At 42.0% G+C, this 23,633-nt stretch overlaps 8 protein-coding genes across 8 annotated transcripts; 4 read left to right on the forward strand and 4 right to left on the reverse strand.

Moving 5' to 3' along the window:
• Window positions 1-1,392: 1,392 nt before the first annotated feature.
• BCIN_13g01780 (hypothetical protein) lies at window positions 1,393-1,861 on the reverse strand. Its single transcript, XM_024696695.1, has 2 exons — window positions 1,678-1,861; window positions 1,393-1,625 (listed from the first exon to the last, which is right to left on the reverse strand). The coding sequence occupies exons 1-2, from the start codon at window positions 1,819-1,821 to the stop codon at window positions 1,572-1,574; spliced, it is 198 nt and encodes a 65-aa protein (XP_024552508.1). The 5' UTR covers window positions 1,822-1,861; the 3' UTR covers window positions 1,393-1,571.
• Window positions 1,862-4,382: 2,521 nt separating this feature from the next.
• Window positions 4,383-6,554, reverse strand: BCIN_13g01790 (hypothetical protein). Its single transcript, XM_001556979.2, has one exon. It carries the CDS (start codon window positions 6,058-6,060, stop codon window positions 4,702-4,704), a length of 1,359 nt encoding a protein of 452 aa, XP_001557029.1. The 5' UTR covers window positions 6,061-6,554; the 3' UTR covers window positions 4,383-4,701.
• Window positions 6,555-9,607: 3,053 nt separating this feature from the next.
• Window positions 9,608-10,877, forward strand: BCIN_13g01800 (hypothetical protein). Its single transcript, XM_001556976.2, has 2 exons — window positions 9,608-9,807; window positions 9,937-10,877. Exons 1-2 carry the CDS (start codon window positions 9,752-9,754, stop codon window positions 10,751-10,753), a joined length of 873 nt encoding a protein of 290 aa, XP_001557026.1. The 5' UTR covers window positions 9,608-9,751; the 3' UTR covers window positions 10,754-10,877.
• Window positions 10,878-12,194: 1,317 nt separating this feature from the next.
• BCIN_13g01810 (hypothetical protein) lies at window positions 12,195-13,173 on the forward strand. The gene is made up of 3 exons (XM_024696696.1): window positions 12,195-12,475; window positions 12,613-12,675; window positions 12,752-13,173. The coding sequence occupies exons 1-3, from the start codon at window positions 12,377-12,379 to the stop codon at window positions 12,944-12,946; spliced, it is 357 nt and encodes a 118-aa protein (XP_024552509.1). The 5' UTR covers window positions 12,195-12,376; the 3' UTR covers window positions 12,947-13,173.
• Window positions 13,174-13,554: 381 nt separating this feature from the next.
• BCIN_13g01820 (hypothetical protein) lies at window positions 13,555-14,456 on the reverse strand (the record flags this gene model as incomplete). The annotated part of the gene is made up of 3 exons (XM_024696697.1): window positions 13,555-13,988; window positions 14,047-14,250; window positions 14,307-14,456. The coding sequence occupies 3 exons, from the start codon at window positions 14,454-14,456 to the stop codon at window positions 13,635-13,637; spliced, it is 708 nt and encodes a 235-aa protein (XP_024552510.1). The 3' UTR covers window positions 13,555-13,634.
• Window positions 14,457-15,662: 1,206 nt separating this feature from the next.
• On the forward strand, window positions 15,663-18,282 carry BCIN_13g01830 (hypothetical protein). The gene is made up of 4 exons (XM_024696698.1): window positions 15,663-16,150; window positions 16,380-16,596; window positions 16,648-17,972; window positions 18,025-18,282. The coding sequence occupies exons 1-4, from the start codon at window positions 16,021-16,023 to the stop codon at window positions 18,093-18,095; spliced, it is 1,743 nt and encodes a 580-aa protein (XP_024552511.1). The 5' UTR covers window positions 15,663-16,020; the 3' UTR covers window positions 18,096-18,282.
• Window positions 18,283-18,893: 611 nt separating this feature from the next.
• BCIN_13g01840 (hypothetical protein) lies at window positions 18,894-20,013 on the reverse strand. The gene is made up of 2 exons (XM_024696699.1): window positions 19,797-20,013; window positions 18,894-19,575 (listed from the first exon to the last, which is right to left on the reverse strand). Exons 1-2 carry the CDS (start codon window positions 19,872-19,874, stop codon window positions 19,138-19,140), a joined length of 516 nt encoding a protein of 171 aa, XP_024552512.1. The 5' UTR covers window positions 19,875-20,013; the 3' UTR covers window positions 18,894-19,137.
• An 811-nt stretch (window positions 20,014-20,824) lies between these two features.
• Window positions 20,825-23,566, forward strand: BCIN_13g01850 (hypothetical protein). Its single transcript, XM_024696700.1, has 3 exons — window positions 20,825-21,802; window positions 21,890-22,771; window positions 22,870-23,566. The coding sequence occupies exons 1-3, from the start codon at window positions 21,725-21,727 to the stop codon at window positions 23,110-23,112; spliced, it is 1,203 nt and encodes a 400-aa protein (XP_024552513.1). The 5' UTR covers window positions 20,825-21,724; the 3' UTR covers window positions 23,113-23,566.
• Window positions 23,567-23,633: the final 67 nt, after the last annotated feature.

Consider the following 23,633-nt stretch of genomic DNA (forward strand, 5'->3'; position numbering starts at 1 on the left):
GCCGGGAATCGAACCCGGGGCCCATCGAGGTTGTGTCGCACTCTATCTTAGATGATAGAGATTGATGGCAACGATGGATTTTACCACTAAACCACAAACGCTCGTATTTGGTGTTGTTATGATGTGGCATAATTATTTGAATCTATATTGGTACGTGTGTTGGACCGTGTGTCTGTAGCACTAAGCAAAATAAAAATGACACATGTGTGGGGGGGGCGCTTGATATGGGGTATGAGATTAGTGGGGCTTTATACAAACGAGATATTGAGAGGAGCTATAGATTCTGTATACAGAGATTGAAAGAGCAATTAATAAGTCATTTACTTCTAGTGACTTGACTGTGGCTCGATTAGATGACTCCTTGAGTTTTAAGCTTCAAAGGTTCCGTCACATGATAAGTATCACGTGATCTGTTGATAGGGTCGTCGCAAATAAAGATATCGATCTTGAAAATGTATTGAATATCTCTTAAGAAAATTATTAATTCAGTTCCTCTCTATCTTCTTGTTTACAATCTCTTTTATATAACAAATCTAAAGCTCTTTTCTTTATTATTAGACTATACTCTCAAAAAGAGATAATTCAAGAGTATAATCTCTCAAAGAAGAGAGTCTATATACTAGAAATTATATAACTCGTTATATTTTATAAGGTTTCTAACTATATAGTTTATATATTTATATATCACGGGGTGATATTAACCCTGGTCTGTACTCTGTCTTACTATATATATAAGAGTAAGATAGAACTTCTAGTTATATTTTCTAGTCTTTTGAGTTATTTAAGAGCAATCTATTCTAGATTGCTCTAGGGCTTATATCCTATAATCTAGATTTTTCTATAACTATATAATATCTCCTGCGGTATTGAGCGGCTGAATTTTCATCATCTATATTACTATTAAAATTATAATCTTATTGAATTCCTATTTGAAGTCTAGTCTAAATCATTTCAAGAGATCTCTAAACACTTTTATATAATCCTAGACATAGCTCCTATAGTATCCGAATTAGAAATAGAGTAGATGATATTAAAAAATATAATCGACAAAGAGAAAAATATGAAAATAAAGTGTATACAAATGATATCAGAAGTGTATAATGTAAATAGATATTAAAAGGAAAGGAAAAGAAGAAAAGGGCATGTATATCTCTATTTATATTCCAGGTGAGAAAAAATGTATATTATTCACCTATCCCCTTTCTCTCCAAAACCTCACATCCTTATATTCTTTAGAAGGATAAAAACCACTCAACAACTTTCGTTATTTGTCCTTAAATCTGGATTTATATAAGTCATCACCTCACTTAGTTAGGGGGTTAATCAAGATCGTCAAAATCATCAGACACAACATTATCGATATCAATCACAAAACCAAACATCAACAAATTCTGCATTCATTCTACTCCAATATTCCATTCCACACTACCCCAGCCATCCCTCCTCTCCCTCAGCTTTCCACAGCCCATCTCCTCTCCACCCCCCCCTCCATCAACCGAAAACGGCTCATTCACTCAAAACCTTGTCTCTAATCCTCCTCCCGTTCTCAATGTATACCCCTCGTCTGCCTGTTAATTGCAAGCACAGTTAACCCATGCGTTGTTACAGTCGCTGGCAGAGTATACCTAATACTTGTTAGCTTGAAAAGTCATATGCTGTATTAACAGAAATACTTGCAAGTCCAGCAGCTTCGCACGAAGCTTCGCATTGCGCCTTAGTGGGACAGGTGTAAGGACCCCAGCTACTCTGGCGGCTTTCAATCGCAGCGCCCATGCCAAAAGTAGCCATGGCGAGAACTACAAGAGAGATAGAGGCCTTCATGTTGAGAGTTTTAGAGTAGAATAGATGTTGCTATGTTTGCTGGATTATGTGAGGAGACTTTAAGTGAAGAATGATAGTTTTTTCTGGGAAATTCTCTCATTATTTATACCGCCAGAAAATTATATGTACTATGCTTATTAGTCCCACATTACCAGGAATGATATCAATGCATCATGAAGCAAGATCAGGTTAGTTTATCGGCCGAATTGTGGCATCTAATATAATAAAGGCTTCAAGTGAGACTATCTCCGTATTTCAATATATCTGATTCACTCAAAAATCTCACCGATTATAGAAAGTAACGAAGTCCTATCGGTACTTCGGACCACCTTCTGTATGAGGGCAATGAGGATCCGGTGGCCTTAGTACTATGCTTAATCTCATATTACCGGGAATGACATTAATGCATCATGAAGCAAGATCAGATTAGTTTATCGGCTGAATTGTGGCATCTAATATAACAAAGGCTTCAAGTGAGACTATCTCCATATTTCAATATATCTGATTCGCTCAAAAACCTCACCGATTATAAAAAGTAACGAAGTCCTATCGGTACTTGGGATCACCTTCCACATGAGAGCAATAAGGATCCGGTGGCCTTGGTACGGAAGAGGGCTTCAAATGGGGCTCGCGCACCTTATTCCTTAAACTCACTATTAGTACCTGACCTACGTACGATATTATCAACGTGCGACTTGAACTCTGATCATGCAATGGACGATTGTGTGTAATGGCAGTTAGTCTGAGTTCTATCGGAAGCTGGGTTTACAAATAATTTGTCCGAATAAGCCCCATCCAAATTACAACAAGTTGATAGATAACAAGGAGCTGTTGAATTTAGTATCCAATCAGTACCGAGACTGCAATAGAAGCGACAAGGCAAGTTTGCGGAGTTTGTGGGGAAATTTAGAGGAGAATCCACCAAACTCTATTGTGAACCCTGTGATAACAAAGTTAATATTATCGACAAAAAGAAATTCAATATAAATCCCTATACAAATTTTCATTGTATATACTAGCCGTCGGGAGAAAAGAATTTTTCAGACTATGGATTCATAGTAGCTTTTTTTATTTATTTATTTTATTTTTGAGATATATAAAAATTTAATTTTATTTATTTAATCTTTATGAGGGCCAGCCCCCAAGCCCCCGATCCTCGCTACGCTCGAGATTTAATTATAAATAATAATAATAAATTATTATTATTATTTATAAATTTTACTAATTTCTTACTTCTAGCTTATATAAAGGTATTGAAAATAGAACTAAATCTTAAAATCTTAAAACTTCAAAATCTTAAAAACCTTATAAATCTTATAATTCTCTTCCTAATTCTCTGCCTAATTCTCTGCCTAATTTTCGCTTATATAATCTGATGACTTATTAATCAAAAATATTGAGATTTCGATTTGATTTCGATTTGATAGTTTGTTAGCTAAAGATATTTATATTGATATATAACTTTACAATAAAAGCTCAAAGAATAATAAAAAGAATATATTTGAAAAGCGTATAACAAACTCTAATAGAATATGTCTTTAGCGATTAGTTTATATATCTTCAAAAGGTTATGTACCGGATTGAAGTTCTATAACTATTTAGCTTCCTTATCGGCCGAAACAACGATTTAGCCTTCTCATCGGCCGAAACAACCCTGCTCTAACGTCAGCACATTACTTATGACCAATCAGAAGGGGTTTTATGAATCTGCAAATATGAAAATGGCCTGTTATAGAGATATATGATTACATAATACATGAGTACATTTCTACCTGGTTTGCTTCTACGAATTCATAATACTAAAAACCGCAAACAATGATTTATTATTGTTGTTGTTATGACTATACCCCGCTGTTTGAATATATATCGCTACGTGCGTAAGATGGTGGGGAGAAATAAAATGGCAGGTGAGTGTGGGGCAAATACGATAAGTGGGTCTGTCTCTCTCTTTGTAGAAGCGAAGAAAATGAAGATGATATGAAAAAGGTTGAATTGATGATAAGAGTTTTCAATATAAATATCATTTCACTTCACTTCACTTCAACTTCAGTATATTACTAATCTACTCATCTATCTATCTATCTATCTATTTATATATTTATATAACTATCTATTTATATAACTATCTATTTATATATCTATTTATCTTATCTATCTAGATAATAATGAAATCACAATAATTCCAAAGCGAATCCACGAGATTTTCAATACTCCGTTTTCTCTTTTCTTTTCTTTTTTCAACAAAAGTTTTCGTTCGATTGCTGTTTCTCTTGGAATTGACGGGAGGGAGATAGCCAGCTAGCTGATTAGATGAGTGTTTGATACAAAATGTGAATATAATTTCTCGAAGTTTGTTAATCATATTGCAAGATATCTTTAGGAATCGGAAGCGCAGATAACTGTTTCGGCTTAGAAGTGATATAATGTAAGTATTAGGGGAGGGGAGAAACAGGGGGGTAGATGTCTCTACTTTATATATGTAAGTGATATATATGAATCTCCAGGAAAGAGCAGTTCACTAGGTGTATTTTCCAATTAACCTGTTTAATAAACTCTTTGATTGATAGAATCATAAACAGCAATCTATACGATTATATAAATCCATGCGCGCTGATGAACAAGTAAATAGTAAAGCAAACTAAGCAAATAAAATAAAATCATCGCTTCCATCCCATCCTGTATCTTCTTTCCATTTCCATTTCTCTTTCTTTTCTCTAAATCCGAAGTTCATCATTTCGTAAATTCGTAGTAAAATACAGTGCTGTTGCGTCCAAGTTTGAGTAATAAATCCACGCTCGCTGGTAACCTTCCAATGACATCTTTAAAATCGTTGACGAGTCATATGCTTCGTTCATATCATGAGCATCATCAAATCCCAACTCAATAATATCCATCGTTAACCCCTTCATAACGTCTTCCATCACTTCTCCTAATCTTCTCATCATAAGACATATCTCTTTCCCGACTGTCATCTCTGTTTCTATCCCTTCGGCTCGCATCTCGACTCCTAACCGAATCTCTTCTTTCCCTTTCACTCTCTCCGTTTCTTCCTTCATCCCTATCCCCCCTCTCTCCATTATCATCGGTCTTCCCATCCGGGTATTTTTTATCCCATTTCTTCTGTTTCTTCTTTGTCTCCTCCTTTCCATCCTGCCACTTATCAACCACAGCATTAGCCACCAATCCTCCCGCGGCAGCTCCAAGTAACGTAATAATCTTCGCCCGATCTCCCATATCCTTTCTATCCTTCCCTGACTGCGATTCTTGAAATTTTTCCGTCGCCCATCCTCCTACAAGTGCTCCGATGGCTCCTCCTGCTAATCCTTGTGGTGAATCTGTAAATAATCCTTTGACTTCATCCTTAACTCCATAGCGTTCAGCGCGATCTTTCATAGTACCCGTGTGTGAATCTTTAGATCCACCATGATCAGATCGAGGTGTGCGACTGGCGTTGCGAGTGGAAAGTCTTTGGTCTTGATTTGAAGGATAAGATTTGCGTTGACTGTGGATATCATCGTAGGAACTACTTCTTTGGATAGGCTTTGGTCTGCGTGTTCTTTCCTTTTCGTATCGTTCATCTGAATCATAGTTTCCTCTCCTCTCATCTCTGTCAAATGGATCTGGGAATGTTGCTATGGGCGGAGGAGGGAAATAGTATGGATTTTTACTAGCAGGGTCTAATGGTCGGGGGGCACCGTACTTTGGAAGATATTCGGGACGAAGACGTGGTGGTTGTTGACTGTAGATCTGCGACGGTGGAGAATTGGATCGATCTGATTTTTCATAAGGATATCCATATACATAACCTGTTCCTGTGCCCGCACCACTATGTCTTGGAATATCTCTCAAATCACTGTCTCTCTCCCATTTCGAATCCCAATTCCTATCCCTCATATTTCTTTCGCGTTGTCTAGATGTATAATCGGGTTCGGAATCGTAACCTGCTTCTTCGATTTCTGGATTACTATATGGTTCTTCTTGTCTTTTTTGTGTTGCTCTCTCCCAATCGTCTCGCTCCCCCGGATCTCGCGAATCTCTCGAATCTCTTCGTCGCTCTGGATCTACTCCCTGATCTCGAGAGTTTCTTCGTTCCTTTTCTTCTCGACGCTTTCTCCTACTTAACTTGGTAGGGATGCGTGGCCTGTAAGTTTCTGACCGAAATGCTTTATCGGGAATTCTATGAAAATGTTTGTCGACGAGAACATCAGTTGCTTGGAGACCTATGGGAAGGTAATCCATTTTGATAGATCCGGGTTGGCCCGTAGTATAGCGTGGTCTAGAGTATGATTCGTAGTGTAATGATGAAAGGTACGGACCGTTCCTTGGTTGAATCACACTATGATGCAAGCTTGAAGGGTGAATTGGTGATTCGTATTGGACGGAATAAAGGAGATGAAGAGCTTGGAAGGGTTGGATTGAGCTTAGAGGGATGACCCTTAAGACGGGACGGTTCGTAATTGGTTTCTTGGTTTCTTGGTAGCTTGGTAGCTTGGTAGTAATGGGTAGCGTAGTATAAAATGGATGTTTGATAGCAACAACAAATATTTCCCGTAGGATGTATTGAATAGACCTCGTAACCTCGAAGGAAAAGTAACAAGAGTGAAGGGATAAACCTGCTCCAATATATTGGAAATTCTTCTTAGCTTTATCGTCTTACAAATTGAGGGTCATGAGGTTATTCTCCTTTTTTTTCCCTTTTCCTTCCCGTTGCAACATTTGTATGCGTGGCATTCGATTAAAGGAATCTCGATGTGTGGAGTGAAGTCGGAGTGAAGACTGCAGTAGTAAATTATGTCATCGTGCATATTGACTGCATGAAGTGAGATTTATAAGGGAAACCAACAAGCAAAACCCGAAAAACAAGGGGGGAGATAAGAGCAACTACGCCTCAACTACGTCATTTATGCGACACGTGACCAAAATGCTGGAGGCCGGCGACCACGACTACTTCGTCCCTCCGCACCGAGGTCTGTATGCAACCAACCCAGCGTTGTCATTCGATGTCTCCACCCGAAAAGTCGGAACGCCAACCAACCTTTTCAACCAACATTTACCGGATCCAGTGGCCCAATGGCTCGATGGCCCAATGACCACAATCCAATCACACAAGGCATAAACGATCTACCAACCCAGTGGCTACCAGTTGGCAGACTCTGAGCCTCAAAGTCTCATGGTGAGACAGATGTACTGCATGCAGATCTACCGGTACTTACTCGGAACCATACATGCTTTACTTTGAAAGGGCGGTATGATCGAGGGAGACAAGACTGAATAGCCTTGTGTGAGCATCGAGAATATGTACCATGCATCAATGCCTCGGTGGTCTATCGACGGAAGTGTAGATGCTGAATCTAGACCCGTCTAAATGGGGTTGTTGGAGGGATGTTCCAAAATCTACAACAAGGCAGTTTTTGATTGCGATGTACTATAGAAGGGTGGGTAGAGGAACCTCTATTGAGAATATATATACGGAGTACGTATCAAAAGTCTAGAAGCAGAACGAATGATTGTGGGAACATTTCAGACATGCTTCGGGATATCGAAGACAAGCTCACGTGTTACGTGCAAGGTGTGTCTCTATCAGTAAACTATCCAAGTTTTGTCCCTCTGGTTTGTTTTGACGAGGCGGGTACACTCTTACACGATAGACCCAATGTTTATATTTCAAGTTAAAGCAAAGTAGTTCTTTCTAAAATTTGACTTGGAAGATTGTAAAAGTTCACAATTTGAAGAATTCTTTCTTTAGGTATCTATCTATATAACACAGTTTCTATGTCGCTAAAGGTGGAATCGCTAATATATAGTTCACAGTCATACACCCGCATCGAAGAGCTTGATATCCAAGATCTTTGCATTGACTTGAATGCTTGTGATTCATATGAGCGTTCCGAGTACCACGTATTGTTAGGCCAGGTGATATACAATGCTACTCTTTCGTAATATACTTATTCAACCTTTCATTTACTCATTTTCTCTACTCAATTTTTATTTCTCTTCTGCTCTCTAAGATATATTCCTTTCTCAAAACCTAACTTATCCTATACAGTGATTGCTAAAAAAGTATCATCTCTTACAGGATCATTCAAGACCCTGCTAATGCCCCCTCCTTCTATATCTGTCCCAGATTTTCTTCGGCTCTTCCTTAGGTTTAGGATACAGAGTCAACCCAACATCATTCATAATCTCATCCAAGTACTTCGCCTGTATCGTGTCGAGCGAGGGCCTTGGTCTTGTACCAACTATCTTCCACTTCTTCCTCGCTACCTTTCTCACTTCATCATGCCTCGCCTTAAATTGCTCGTACGGTAAACTCTCCCAAAGCTCATCTTGCTTCAGCGCCTCGATAGCTTTCAAAACCCACTTCGTCCTGGATTCCGAACCCTGCGATCTCACATTTTCCCACTCCTCACTCTCCATCTCATTTGGCCTTATCGGAAACGGCAAACAATCCACAATCGGCAAATACATTTCGTCTTTCCCGAAAATCCTCTTCACCCACCCAATCTTACAGTAAAGCTCCCACTTCGCCACCATCACCCCCCTCAAATCCTTCCCATTCTTATCATACAGCGGATCCGCATCCTCGCTGGCGGGCGAATGATCCCTCGTCTTCATACCCCTAAAATCATTATACATCGTGCGAAATGATAACGTCGCGACGAAGTTTTCAGACGGCATGTTACCCAATTGATGAAAAATCAGATATACATGTGTGGAAAATTTATGTTTGGGAGAAACGTTGAGGCCGAGAGCGTGGTTCACGGTATGTAGGGGTTTGCGCTCGTTATCTTGTCTTGCGGGAGGACGAGCCTGCTTTTTGCGCCTTCTTGCGTCCTCATGGTCCAAGGAATTTTCACGACCAAACATACTGTGGATTGGGGAGTTGGTTGGGGAGTAGTGCGCATTTATAGATTTGTGTGTGCTAGGGGAAAGGGGAGGTTTGGGTCGGGGGTCTTCCAATATAAGTGGTCGCTAAGGTTGACGAGCTGGTCGAAGAGCAATATTTTTGTCTAAGCCTCCTGGCTAGAACCAAGCTTTGGCAAGTACACTATTACTAATTGTCTATTCTCATACATCATCTTGTTAATTTTATGTCAAAATTTCAAGTTGGGAATTGAACATAGCTTTGCAAGTTATGTAACCGAAAGGGCTAACAATTGCCAGAAATCATCAATACAATTGATTCACATCTAGATCTCGATAAACAAACCACTTCAAACTCGTAAATATTAAAAGCACTGTGATTATACTTTTATTTCAGAAAAAAAAGGATTCTAGATGATGGTGTGATAACCATGGAAGTCAAGTTACAATACGTGATGTATAATAACTCCTGTTTAATGAACCAATAAACGAAAATAATTACAATACTCTCAAACTATATGTTTTGAAAACTCATGCCGGCTATAATAAACATGTTTAGATACAGCAGAAGGATTTGCACTATATCCAGAAAAATCAAACATTCAAAAGCGAACCAACGCTCCTCAGATTTTTTGTACTTCAAAGTCATATGAATCAACTTCTCTATTTCGTCGTATCAATATATTATATGCACAGTGCCGTAAAAATCCTCTTCAATCCAATAATCCAATTTTTCGGTGCATATTCCATACTCAGGATTCAAGAATCAAATCTGACAACCCGTACTTACTGCTCGCTTCTGTACGGCTATAGGGAAGTTCATATACTTATAAGCTATCTGATATACGGACTGAGAGATTTAAGTACTTGTATACACAACTTTTCTATGAGATATTTTTGCATACAAATACTTTATCTACAAGAAATCAATCAGCAAAGGGGCGTTAAGTGTTTCTATATCAATTTTGTACCAACCCTTCTCTGTAACTCGACAAATATTTTCGGCTTCATAGAAGATTAACTAGCCATACACGGATTCCAAGTACCAATAAACAGAGAGCTCAGAATGTCTCTTCCAAGTCACAGCTCACCAAGAATCAAAGCTCTGATTGAGAAGCAGAAGTAAGTTCTTCTATCATTCTCCCAATAGAAGCTTCGTATGCTGCACAATAGCAAAGAGGTGTGGACACATTCACTGCATATCTATTTCGATTCTTCCATCTATAAAACGCCATCTAACCAGCCCCCCAGAGAAACAGACCGCAACACAATCCAAGTAAGAGTAGGAAAGCACAAAAATGCATACACACTCGAAAAAGATGTCCTGTACCGAAACGCTCCATTTCTCAAAGGGGCTTGCGAACATTATTCGCGGGGACTGGAATACAGTGCTATCAACTTTCCACAAACGAATGATGTGGTTTTCAAGTTGTTTAAGGCCTGGCTTTATAAGCTGGATTTGGGGGATGCTGACCAGGAGATTGCGCAATGGAAGGCTAGGAGGGTGAAAACTGGCGAGAAGGAGAAAAAGATCGATGAAGGACCACTTATAGATCTGGAAACCTCGAAGGGGAAGGAAAACACAAAGAACATTAGCGAATCCCAGAAAAACGAGAATTTGGAGATGGCAAACGGCGATCTGAACACCACCAGCAATGTAGCGCTAACAAACTTTTGTTATCCTCACATGGCCAACCTTCTGGATCTATATCTCTTCGCCGACATGGCCAAACTATCACTTCTAAAGAACCAGTGCATTGCGAAATACTATCGATTCACTAAAGCCACGGGGTACATCATGACACCCTGGCTTTCGTACATGTGGAAACATACCAGAAAGGAGATGCTGATGCGCAAATTTCTCCTCGATTTGCTGACATGGGAAATGCCTCCTTTGTTGTTCGAAACCAACTCGAAGGATTTTCCCGAGGAATTGAGAATCGAACTTTTGGTTAACATGGGTTACGTTATTCAGGTGGCTCGGCATGGTACGACGGTGTTGGAGAAGTGTAATCCTTTGAATGATCTTGACAATTACTATGAGGAGGTTGAGAAATTGGATACGTGAGTTGGAGTTTCGATGGGTTATAGTATGGAAAGCGTGTGTTTCTGGATGGACGTCCTGTCTGCTCAGGAGCTAGATGGAATTATATGGTCGGATATCAATATCAAAGTAGGGTCATCGGCGATCACGTACCGTAATGTAGCGAGCAAATTTTCATAAATATGGCTTGGTAATGGAGAGGAAGACACATAGCTTTTGATCTTTTCAATGACAATGCAATTATAATGCATATCGTTCCTGATTGTCTTTCATAAGGAAACAAATCTTTCACAAAACATCCGAATCCATATAATTATCTGCTGAGTATCTAACAAGAGCTGAATCACAACAAGGAAGTAATTTGATATAAATCTGATTCAATTACTAGATAGAGCGATCATCACTGATGTATCCCCCCTTCCATAACTCATAAACAAATACAATAAAGCCATATTCATGATAACAATAGGCACGCCCTACCCGAATCAACCTACTTGTTTAAACAGACGCGAGTCGAATCACATACTTTATCAAAATCAAAATCGAAATCAAAATCAAAATATTACATACATATACATACAGATACTAGGACAATACACACGATTGATAATTATAAACTCTCATCAAGCGCACAAGAAAACTTTCCATCGCGCCTAACAACTAACTAGACATCTACAGCTAGTAACCAAACTTTCTATATCCATATCCATATCCATATCAATGAGTACGAGTACGTACTAATAAGTACAATTCTCCCCAAAACGAGAGTACGAATAAAACCTCGTCTATTTTCTCGACAGACAATCCCCTAAACCCCGAGCGAGATCCACTCAGAAAATCCATGCATCTCTCTCAATACAATACCAGAAATCGCATGTGAATTTTCCAATAGAAATATAATAATGATAACTATAAGTTTCTCAATTCCGCGCAGGAGAATTAATTTGATGTTACTAGATATATATATAAAGACACACAAACTCTCTCCCAAAAAAAGCAATTCCAAAAACTAAACTCGTCCTATATATTCATTCATTTGCAATTAGCGAAAAGAAAAAAAAAACAGATCCGAACTAAATATAATACTCGCAAACCCTTCAACAATCTAATAATTGATCTCATGATTCTATTTCATATTAATTCCAAGAAGTAAAAAGTGTCGAGAGTACCTATATTAAATCAATAACCAAAGGCCATCCAGATATTTGTTCAGCAGGATCAACTCTAATGGAATCATTCTATTTATTATTAGAGAGTTTCTTTCGATGATCAAGTATATCCTTCTTTTCCTCCTGCATATATACACACATATATATACATACATATATACAGAATAGCTAGCCAGCCTCCCACCACCGATCAACCTCACCTCACTAACCCCACCCCATGCTCTAATCCCCACACATCCCATCCCACCCCACCAAAAACAACCCACGCGCAAACCAAACCAAACCAAACCACAAACGATCATTCACATTCGCATTCGCATTCACATTCACATCAGCATCCCACTACACCAGTCAACTTCCTCTCTCCGACTTCACCCCTTCCCCCCCGACCTCTTTCCCCCAAACCAATTCCCTCCTCCCCCTTCCCTCAAAAGAGGAAGAAGAAGAAGAAGAAGAAGAAGAACAAGAAATCCCAAAAATGTCCAGTTCCACCACCCGCCTCCCCCGCTCCTCCACCCCCCCCGAGAAATCCTACTTCGAGCAACAGCGCGAGATTCTACTCGGAGAAATAGCCATTGTATGTTTTCCCATCCCCTGCTTCCCTCTCCCCCCTCTCCCAACACCTCCCCTCCTCCAATCCCAAACCCAAACCCCCAAACCCCCAAACCCCCAAACCCACAACCCACTAACCCACCCCTCTCTCCCTCCACCCAGAGTTTCGAACACGTCCTCTCCAGCATCAACAAATTGAACCGGTCTCTAGAGGGTGTAATCGCCGTACGTCATGTTATTCCCCTTCTCATCCCCCTTCCTTTCCCTCCCTCCCCACTAACCCCCTCCTCCCCCAAAAAAGGTCGGCAATGAATTCTCCTCCGTCGAAGCCCTCTGGTCCCAATTCGAAAACGTCATGGCCAAAGATCCCTCCCCCGAAGGCTCGCCCGAAGAAGATCACCAAAAAGAACAACAACAACAACACCAGTCGCACAGCAGTAAACGCGAAGAGTACGAGGGAGAAGAAACGATTATGGAGGATGATACACGGGTTTAAATTGAGGGGCTGAGGAAGAAAGAAAAGAGGTTTGGGTGTGCCAAGCTATGAGAGGGTTACGGACTGCACTTATCATGATAAACATGAGATGGCAAGAGGAGTTCTGGACTGGAGTATGATTGATACCCTTTGTTACGTTTCATTCTTCTAAATTTCTCACGATTTTCACGCATTTTACCAAGACGATGGAATTTGCGACATCTACAATAAACTAAACTCGAAAATCAAAATATTATGTATACGTTAAGAGTATGATATGCATTGTCTACCCACAAAGGCTCGTTATACATAAGAAAGAGCCGATACGATGCGCTCGCCCATAATCAGTTTGTTGTGTTCACAGTTCCCTCAATTCCCTAACTGATTCACAAGAAAGTCGAAAAACCCGCGCAAATCAAAAAACCTAAGATAAAAAAATTACCGGAGAAAGTCCAGTCCAGTCCAGCTCCAGCGGTATGAGAGTGCGACGAAAAAGAAGTAGGAAAAGAATAAAAAGGCTAATGACCATATCGCAATGCTATTTGATGCAATGCTCAATCTCCTAAAATCTGCCCAATAGTTGCAGATTTTCACAATTATACACTCCTCGTTATGTTATGCAGTTCGTATGTCGTTTCAAAATATCATGCTCATGTCGTACTTTATTTGGATGCGTAATGGTGATGATTTGGTGAAGGATGGAGGATTATTACAAGAATCGACAACTGCGCTTCTTCTTTTTCGGGATAACTACACCTTGCGAACCTGATGTACCGGGTGGAGTTGATGATGATGTATTTTGCTGGTTGCTTCGATCGTTGACGACAACTGTGTTGATGGCTTCGGTAAAAATTTCTTCCACACCAGTCATTTCTTTACTACTGCACTCCATATAACGCGCTCCCATCTTTCTTGCAACAGCCATTCCTTGTTCGGTGGTGACGGGTGTGAGACCCTGGGTTTTGAGGAGATCAATACAAGAACGTTTCGTTCGTAAGTCGGATTTTAGACCGACGAGGATGAGAGGTGTGTATGGACAAAAGTGTAACACTTCGGGATACCACTATCGAGCCAATTAGTATGATGAATGGATCGAACAAGAACTCCTTTTCTCATCTTACCTTGTCCATAACATTCTCGAGGGAATTTGGGCAGTCGATCGCGAAACAAACAAACAACAAATCGGTCTCCGGGTATGATAATGGACGGAGACGATCATATTCCTCTTGTCCTGCAGTATCCCACAACGCCAACTCGAGTGTCTTGCCCGTCTGCCGATGTGTTGGGTACGTGATGTAATTCTCGAATACAGTTGGAACATATTTCTGAGAAGTAAGTATTAGCCATATACCTAGAAAGTCGAGCTTCAAGCGCAACATACTTCTGGGAAATATCCCTGACTGTAACTGATCAAAAGACAAGTCTTCCCGCATCCACCATCACCAACCACCACAATTTTTTTCGAATATGAATGCCCTTCTGTCATATTTGTGTTCGCCGATTCCCTGCCCGTTGACGCATTGCTCATCATTGTGCTAACTGTTCCGTCACTGGATCGTTGACTTTGTTCGCGACGTTGGGTAATTTTCTTTCTTGGACTCGCGTCGTATTTTTCGGTTACACTTTCACGCCTTGAATATTGATTCGATTGATATTGCGTAGCCATGCTTTTGTGGATGTTTGGAGTCGAAAACCGAGGCGTCGTTTTGTGACGATGGGGGTGTACAAGTGAACCAAGTGAATGCGAGACGAGACAATGATTGATTGACTTTCCAATGACGAGAAGGTTTCGTTCTAAGACAACCTAGAGTCGCAGCTAGGGATGACGACTACTAACAAGTATAATTACTCCGAGAAGTGAAATGTTTGATGATGGAATAAAGTTTGGATGAATGGGAATTGGGGGGAGGGGGGGGGAGGTGTGGCTTGAGGGAGTGGGAATGGATGGGATGAAATGGGATGAAATGGGATGGAATATGAAGAATGGAAGAAAGTCTTGGAATGGAACGCTTTAAGGCTGGGCTGGGTGGTGTTGTGTTGATGTGATGAGTTACCAAGTGTGGGAATGGGAATGGGAATGGGAATGGGAATGGGAATGAGATGGGTCTGGGTATGGATCTGGGTATGGATGGGTATGGATGGGTATGGGTCTGGGTATGGGTATGAGGATGGATGGGTACGGGTGCGGTGGATTTTGGGAGAGGAAGGCACTCGAATGCGAGAGTTATTTACATTTGCATGGATCAACTGGTTGCTCTGGCAACTTCCAAGCTTCATCCAGTCAGCCAGTCCACCCTAAAATTAAATGTGGCAGGTATGATGACATAAACTTTGGAGGTGAATGTTGGAAGTGGTGATGGAGGCCTGTGCATTGTGGTGCCGGCACGTGAGTGGCGTGTGGAGGAGAGGCTTGGGAGAACCGTGATCTGTCCGTGTGGCTGTCTGTGTGGCTGATCATCGTGTGGCTCGTGGATCGAGCATGGCGATGGAGAAAGGCTGAAAGTCTCAGGGTGAAGAGGGCTTTGACGATGAGACGATGCGTATTAATGGCGGGAAGGGCGTGGATGGAGCCCACGGCAGAATACATGCATGGTAGAAGACACGGCGAGGAGAGTACATCGCAGAGCATTCAATCTGTCGAGTCACATCCTGTCAAATCAACCAGCCAATGGGCAAACCCGTGGTGCTGGCTGTCTGTATCAAATCCATCCCACTCCCACGACCCCAAACATTTCATGGAACATTTCATGGAACATTTCATGGGAATGATAAGGATCATCTGCATAACCTTTTGACGCTTTTTTTCTTCAAGGGAAAGAAAGGCGTTTCCCTTTTCTACCTTTTCTAATGTAAACTTCACCTAAAAATAATCTCCTTCCCCTTCCATAGACACTGCTAGGGAGTATTGAGTGAGAACGCATTTTTCTGGCCCTCATTTTTCTTCCTTTTCTTTTTCCCTCCCGCGATTAGGAATTTCCCCCCTCTCTCATCCCTTCTTCGGACCAATTACTTCATTCTCTTACTTGCCCGCGAGACAAGACGTTTTACATCTCACGCGGGCACAATATATAGATGCTGCTTCAACGAATGCATCCATGTGTCCGACTCCAAATGGCGACGGCCTAGAGCTTGAGAAATCGAACAATCATACTCAACCTCCATCGATTTCGCTGACTGCACCTCCCACCGAGATTATTGATGCCGGCTTGAAAAGTTTAAATCACTGTGAGTGTAGTGGTTATGGATTGACTTCTGCGCCCATTGCCCCCCTTGACTATGTTCGTTATCTGGCTATTGGGTCAATGATTGCGCAACTCCATATCTCGAGCAAGAGACCAGGCTGTCTCAAAAGTACATTCACTTATCTTCCCATCTCCTCCGGGAGTCGCTGAGGGTGTTTCATATATTCGCATCACAATTGCTCACTGAAGTTATACTGATAACGACCCCGCAGACAAGCGCAAACTTCCACCATGGCGATACAATATGCGACAGGCTTTATTGCCTTTGGTTCGATGGGAGACGCCATACTTGGCTTGGATGCAGGATAAGATGCGATGTCCAGCACTCGACACTTATTTTGCTGTCACTGCAAACCTTGGAACGCATACTTTCTTCATGATTGTACTGCCAATTCTGTTCTGGTGCGGGCATACATCTTTAGGACGAGGGTAATAAATCTCTGGATTGGTACTCGCAGACATTCGCTGATTACATTTCAGGATGGTTCATATATTGGCAACGGGAGTCTTCATAACGGGATTTATCAAAGATATGTTCTCACTGCCTCGACCGCTATCTCCACCTCTCCATCGTATTACCATGTCGGGTTCTGCCGCACTCGAATATGGATTTCCTTCGACACATTCCGCCAATGCTGTCTCGGTGGCTGTCTACGCTCTTTTTACTCTCCATTCTCCGGAATGCCAATTACTTCCAACGACGAAACTGGCCTTGGAGATTGTGAGCTATTCCTATGCCTTCTCCATCGTACTTGGGCGACTTTATTGCGGTATGCATGGTTTTGTGGATGTAATTGTTGGAAGTATTATAGGAGCACTCATTTCTGTCGTTGAGTGCGTATACGGATCAGCGATTGACAATTATCTCTACAGCAGTACCTGGAAGGCTCCTGTGACGATCGCCATAGTCATTATTCTTTTGATAAGGGTTCATCCAGAACCAGCTGATGATTGCCCATGTTTTGATGACAGTGTCGCATTCGCCGCGGTCATGATAGGAGTTGAACTTGGAGGTTGGCATTATGCTTCCGGTGGCTGGGCCTGGGACGTCCCAGTTCCAGCGACGGTTCCATTTGATCTAAACCATATGGGCTGGGTAATTGTAATATTACGAGTTCTTATCGGTGTATTGGTCATCTTTGCTTGGAGAGAAGTCATGAAACCGACATTGTTGAAAGTACTCCCACATATTTTCCGAGTCTTTGAGAATACGGGGTTGATCTTACCTCGAAAATTCTTCATGCCTGCTTCAGAATACAACAACATTCCATCTAGACTCAAGGTAGATAATGTCATGCCATCTGTATCCGATCTACCAAGTTTGATCTCATCTATACGACATGCTGGACGGGGCCGGGCTGTGTCCGTTGGGCCTCAATCAGCTGCCGATGCATACGAAACTCTTGCTTATCGAGAAAAAAGACGGAGAGATAGTCTTACTGATGTTTTTGAGGGGATGACTCCACGTCAAACCGCTACGAAAGAAGCGAAAGATTATTTTAGCTCTAGACAACCGACTATGGACGGCGCTATATCATCTGGAATGTCATCAATTCATGGAGGCATGAATTTGCCAACCCCAGCACAGTCTAGAGTTGGCTCTTATGAACAGATGATGGGAGCAGGTCATGTTATGTACACTCCAGGGGTATCCACTCCGGGTCTTGAGGGTAACGATGCTGCAGAGGATGAAATTACTGTTGGACAGGAAAACGAGCTAGATGAAACAGAAATGTTCTCTAGGCTAGAAAAACCTCGCGTGAGATATGATGTCGAAGTAGTTACGAAACTTGTGGTTTATAGTGGTAAGTACAGATGAGAACGTGGCCTTGAAAGTAGTAACTGACAAATGTTTAGGTATCGCTTGGCTAGCAGTCGAAGGGAATCCCATAATTTTCGAGGTTATTGGTTTAGGTATGGGCGTATGAAGGTATTGCGATGAATATCATTGGCTTTGATGGTCTTGAGCTTGGGATGTCACTCGTGCGATTCGGCTAGAGTACTGACTGATATTACCGACTCCTGGAGTTTGGTGGTACATGGATTTTATGATGTGTATGTCATGAGGCGTTTCGGTAGTCAAATAACATTTAATTGCAAGCTTGCTTGGTATCAATTAGGTGGTGCTGGCTTTATATTGACGAACAATGCATATGATGTACTCTCTTGAGTGTGAAGTGAGAATATATAATGCTGATTTCTTGTTTGTGGTAGTAGATTACCCATATTAAACATATTCTCGATTGAGAGCTTTGAATTTGGGTTCTCGAAAGGGAAAAGAAGAAAAAAGCAAACTACCAAGATAGCTGAGCTGAAACTTTCAATATTAATGCATTCTACTGATTTCCAATTCGGACATTCATTCTCATTTCGAACATTCATCTCGACTTCAATTACAATAATCTATTTGGGTATCTCAATCTTTCTTTCTTTCTTGTCTAGCTATCCTTTTCAGCTCCTTCGCCCCCAATTATTGGTACACGTACAGTGTAGTGCAGGTGCAGCGTATCGATCTAGATAGATGCTACTGCAATCGCATCGGCCGCTTGTGGGTTTAAAATCCCGAATTTTCCTAAGGCTGGCTGGTCGGCTGGTTTCCTTCCAGGCTATTTCTCTGTGTTACGATGACTCTGATCTGACACATGATATGTCCGTATAATCTAGACTTGGTTCTCGAGGTGGCCTTCCACTTCCCCCCCCCCCCCCCCCCCCCCCCCATGATGGGATGTGCATGTGTAACGCAACGAAATGTAGCGAAGCGCACGTATTATTGATTTCCGCGCCGTGTTCGGGAGCGTTTATTTCGTTTCGTTGTTTGTTGGGGTGGTTTTGCTAGTCCATCTATTCATCCATCTGACCATCCTGACTTTCTTCCCCGCTCATCCCATATCACATCATATAACATCAATCTCGCAGCTCCTCAACCACCATCTCAAACCTAAATCCCAGCCCAAAGCCACACATTAAAGCTCAGCCCGCAAGCGGATTAGCATGCACCGTCACCCCCTCAATCAGCACCTTCTCCTTGGGCCTATTCTTCCTATCCACCTCCAAAGCCTCCAACTCTCCCAGCACTTTGAAACTCTCCTCGCCAATCACATGTCCAAACACGGTATTCTGACCATCGAGATGCGGCGCGGGGGAAAAGAGGATGAAAAATTGAGACCCGTTGGTTTCGGGGCCTTTGTTGGCCATGGACACGATGCCGCGGGCGTGGTGGCGCAGCGAAGGTCGGATTTCGTCGGAGAAGGGGGTGTTCCAGATGGAGGTGCCGCCTTTTGGGGGAGGAGGAGAGGGGAGGAGTGGGTTGCTGGGGGAGGGCCCGCCGGTTTGGATCATAAAGGTGGGGATTAGGCGGTGGAAGGGGGAGGCGTCGTAGTAGTTTGAGGCGCAGAGGGCGAGAAAGTTCTAGAGAGGGAGGGAAGAGTTAGTTAGAGGGTTTGGAGAAAGGTAGGTTATAGAGTGGTAGAAGGAAACGCCAAAATCTAGAGCGCAGCGAAAAAGCCACCACGGCAGTGGCCCAGCGGAGCGTCTTGCTTCATTCAATTGACTTTGTTGTAATCCAACTTGTTGAATATTTTAATGTGGCATGGTGAGATTGGGAGAAAGGGAATTGTTGGGTGGTTTACCTCTGCGGTTTTGGGTACACTGTCGCAAAATACTTCGATTTTGATATTGCCTAGGCTAGTGTGGAGAGTTACTGACATCTCTTACTACGTGCGTATGTGTATGTGTATGTGTATGTGTATGTGTATGTGTATGTGTATGTGTAGTTGATATTCCTGAACGGTGCTTGGAATCGATGAAGTGGTAGTTGGTAGATGGGCAATGTTATAGCTGTTTCTCTGGAAGATTGGTGTATTGGCAAACAGAAGGCTGAGAGAGGGTCGTTAATTTTTTTTAATGAGGTCAGACCTGGTGGACGCGTACTTGCAAGGTTGTGAGGAATAGACAAGGCTGAAGGTAATAGACAAGGCTGAATGGATGGGTGGATGGATGGCGAGACAAGGCTCGGGGTATTGGTCATCATTTACCTAATACTAACAGGCAAAGGAATAAGAATTTATGGTTAACTGTCGGGACTCGGGAGTCGGGAATGGAATGGAAGGATTTCTTATTAGTCAGGACAGGATGGAAGCACGAAAGGTAACATTGGGATTTGCTTGTGTGAGGGCGGGAATGGAATGGCGGGGTGGGATTGGATATGGTGAGGTGAGGTGAGGTGATAGGGCGGGTGTTTTGTGGATCGGATCTTCAGAAGCTTGTTGTTGTTTATTTTGAGTTGAGATTGTATGTTATTAGATATATGTTTCTTTATAAATGCCAGTAACGAGGTGGATATGACATCTTGGTTATTAGATATTTAGATGTTTATATATGCATCTATATATGTATCTACACACATATACAGACTCCTCGGCAAGAAACATTATAAAAACCCTCGCATATAATAAATACACTTATCACTTCACTAGAGCCGTAGATGGAAACTCTGTATATGGTTTGATCGTATGTATGATATCGTGATCGCATTTATTATGCTTTGATTCGAGAGGAGTCTGGACTAGACGAAAGCGTTGATTGATCTATCTATTCACTCTCACTCTCACTCTCACTGTCTCTCTCACTCTCATCCTATTCGCGCTCTCTCTATCTTGACCCTTGACAACACCAGAGTCAACCGTCAACCCAGGAACTGTGCAGTTGTTCAGTTGTTCAGTTGTTCAGTTGTTCACTTGTTCACTTGTTCACTTGTTCACTTGTTCACTTGTTCACTTGTTCACTTGTTCACTTGTTCAGCTATCGAGCGATCCAGCCATCTAGCTATACAGCCACCCAGCTATACAACCTTCCGCCATATATTCCAATCCCAATTCGATCCATATCTGCACCCACATCCACACCCACATCCATCCATGAAAGAATAACCGCTTGCAATTATTACTGCATCTCAATTTAATTAACTAGAATTCCAAGTTATTCCTTTCCAGACTCATTCTCCTCTCTCTCCTTGCTTATTCTCACTCCATTTCTTCCTTCACGCACTCGTTTGTACCATCATCCATGAAAGGAAACTTCTCCGTCGCACCACACAATCGGTCTCTCGAATCTCACTGCCCATCTCTTGCTGTTTCCCCCCAACTTCCATTCAAAGAAAGAAAAATCATTTCAACTTCCCACCAACAATCCGAGAGGCCCCAGAGTCTCTCTTACGCAATTCCACACAGACGAGACGATCTTCACAATCAATCTCCTTCACTCACCTAGTAATCTTAATCTTACTCACGAAGAAAACAAACTGCCCACCCCCCTTCCCCCCAAAACAAGAGCTGAGCCTTGCTTATATGGTGACGACGAAAGCTATATCACCGACTCGCAACCCCACAATTCGCGCAAACAAACTTACCGCATACATACATACATCCATCCATCCATACATATTACCTACTACACATGAGACTCGAGCTTTCAACACAACCCACACTGCTCAACAACATTGTTTTCCGTTTGGCGCAAACCTGCGCGGTGGCGCCAGTGATCTTTGGGTGTGCACGATATGTCTGCCTTTGTCCGTGTCTCCGGACCACCAAACAGTAATTTTCTGGTGGGCTATCCGGGTATTTCTGCTACGCTTGTAGGTGATCTCTATCTCTTTGGTTGCGAGTTTGGTCTTGCAATTGCGATTTCTTGAGGGGCATGGTATTAATTCGGGGATTTCTAGCCTAGGATAGAGGGTAAAGTAGAGATTCGGCCCCTCACTGGGATTTCTGCGCCGATAGCGATATCGTTGGTACGAATATGTCTACAGCGAAGAGAAACGGTTCATCCATCTGCGGAATCGATAGCTAAGAAACACTTGGGGACACCGCGAAGAGAAACGATAGATGTAGTTGGGAAGGAGCTTTTATTGTTTCGATGTACGGCCGGAAAGGAAAGCGAAAGTGTGGTTTTGATGGATCTGCCTTTCGTATTATTCATACCATTTGGAAGGGGCGGAGAGGAATCGAATCGTAGGATCCCACCGGCGAGTTTACAATTACCAAGTCGCACAGCGGAAACCTACTATGAGTTGGTGGTTACGGTTCAACAAGGACAAGATCAAAAGAAATTCGCCTTTCCAGTCCCCATGCAGAGATATGACACTCTTTCAACCTTTGGCATGTATAATCGACCCGAATCTGCAGAGAAGAATTCGGATCATCTGGTCACTCTGAGAATTACAATCCCTCGATGGTCATTTGGTCCTTCGGATCCAGTTAGCGTTTACATCCATTTATTTCCAAACTCTCTTTATATGAAGAAAGCTACAAAAGTAGTCATACAAAAGATTACAATTGGCATAGAAGAGGAAATCACATATAACCCAGAAGGAGATGAACCAACGAAGAAAATCAATCGCATAGCTAAGCAGACGGCGACAGTAGGAGCAAAATTACCAGAGGCTGGATATTTTACAACTCTAGGGTTGATATATCCATCAAAGGATTTGAGGGATTCGGAGGGAATCATTAGGAGAGGGAAAGCTGCATTTCCAATGCATTTTGTTAATTCGTTTACGACCACGGGGACCTTATACAAGATCGAGTTTTTTCTCGTTATAAAGGTATATACGTTTTCCCTTCTCCCACTCACATGTTCTACTGGTCCAACTTTCTCAACTTCCTCATTCAAAATTGACTAACTAACCAATACAATTTACAGGTTCACCTCTCCGGGGCTCGAGATATTACTCATCGTCAACCAATTACTGTATGTCCATTGAATGAACAAGAGTGTAAAGAGGAAATGGACGCAATTGAACAAGCAGCAAAAGATGCATCGCATGTGGATCCAACGAACCCAATGTTACCCGCCTGCACAATTATTAGGGCAAAAGATCCAAGTGCTTTGAGAGCATTAGGTTGGACAATGGTAGGAGGTTTCAGAAAGATGGTTATTGAATGAAAGGATGAGGGAATGAATGAAGCTTTGAACTCGTAATAAGGAGATTTTGGATGGACAATCACGAGATTGAAGTGATTTGGAATTGAGAGGCCTTGGATTTGATTTGACAGTGATTATCGAGGAATTGTTCGGCTGAGAACTATTAAGGGGGTCGAATGCATACGATAACTTGCGGCATCGATAGATGTATGCGAAAGTCAGCAGACCGTTCATACCATGGCGACAAGCTTCATAACGAGTATCATATCAGATTACGATACCCAAGGCTGAACAAAAACGAGTATGATGTGGTGGGGGTGTAGTGGGGGTATATATGATTTGACCTTGAATATTAGGTTTTGGCCATGTCAATCGATCAAGAAGTATTGGAGGACAAAGTTTCCCCGGCGAACAAATCAAATATGAGTTGATGAGAGTGGAAGGGTAGGGAAATAATGGATCTGGTAGAGCTGGATTGGATTTGAATGGATTTGAACGGATAACGATTTGTTGCATTTTCCGGTAGTTAGGTCAGGGATTGG

This window comes from Botrytis cinerea, chromosome 13 (genome assembly GCF_000143535.2).
Source record: "Botrytis cinerea B05.10 chromosome 13, complete sequence".
Classification (NCBI taxonomy): domain Eukaryota; kingdom Fungi; phylum Ascomycota; class Leotiomycetes; order Helotiales; family Sclerotiniaceae; genus Botrytis; species Botrytis cinerea.

Bases quoted from the DNA above. Each gene is read 5' to 3' on its own strand.
- BCIN_13g01780 (XM_024696695.1), bottom strand. From the start codon at position 1,821: ATGAAGGCCTCTATCTCTCTTGTAGTTCTCGCCATGGCTACTTTTGGC. The intron at 1,626-1,677 runs GCAAGTATTTCT...AACAAGTATTAG, and splicing joins CGTGCGAAGCTGCTGGACTT to GTATACTCTGCCAGCGACTG.
- BCIN_13g01790 (XM_001556979.2), bottom strand. From the start codon at position 6,060: ATGGATTACCTTCCCATAGGTCTCCAAGCAACTGATGTTCTCGTCGAC.
- BCIN_13g01800 (XM_001556976.2), top strand. From the start codon at position 9,752: ATGTCTCTTCCAAGTCACAGCTCACCAAGAATCAAAGCTCTGATTGAG. The intron at 9,808-9,936 runs GTAAGTTCTTCT...CCAGCCCCCCAG, and splicing joins GCTCTGATTGAGAAGCAGAA to AGAAACAGACCGCAACACAA.
- BCIN_13g01810 (XM_024696696.1), top strand. From the start codon at position 12,377: ATGTCCAGTTCCACCACCCGCCTCCCCCGCTCCTCCACCCCCCCCGAG. The intron at 12,476-12,612 runs GTATGTTTTCCC...CCCTCCACCCAG, and splicing joins TACTCGGAGAAATAGCCATT to AGTTTCGAACACGTCCTCTC. The intron at 12,676-12,751 runs GTACGTCATGTT...CCCCCAAAAAAG, and splicing joins CTCTAGAGGGTGTAATCGCC to GTCGGCAATGAATTCTCCTC.
- BCIN_13g01830 (XM_024696698.1), top strand. From the start codon at position 16,021: ATGTGTCCGACTCCAAATGGCGACGGCCTAGAGCTTGAGAAATCGAAC. The intron at 16,597-16,647 runs GTAATAAATCTC...ATTACATTTCAG, and splicing joins CATACATCTTTAGGACGAGG to GATGGTTCATATATTGGCAA. The intron at 17,973-18,024 runs GTAAGTACAGAT...ACAAATGTTTAG, and splicing joins GAAACTTGTGGTTTATAGTG to GTATCGCTTGGCTAGCAGTC.
- BCIN_13g01840 (XM_024696699.1), bottom strand. From the start codon at position 19,874: ATGTCAGTAACTCTCCACACTAGCCTAGGCAATATCAAAATCGAAGTA. The intron at 19,576-19,796 runs GTAAACCACCCA...CTCCCTCTCTAG, and splicing joins GTGTACCCAAAACCGCAGAG to AACTTTCTCGCCCTCTGCGC.
- BCIN_13g01850 (XM_024696700.1), top strand. From the start codon at position 21,725: ATGTCTGCCTTTGTCCGTGTCTCCGGACCACCAAACAGTAATTTTCTG. The intron at 21,803-21,889 runs GTAGGTGATCTC...GGGGATTTCTAG, and splicing joins CGGGTATTTCTGCTACGCTT to CCTAGGATAGAGGGTAAAGT. The intron at 22,772-22,869 runs GTATATACGTTT...TACAATTTACAG, and splicing joins AGTTTTTTCTCGTTATAAAG to GTTCACCTCTCCGGGGCTCG.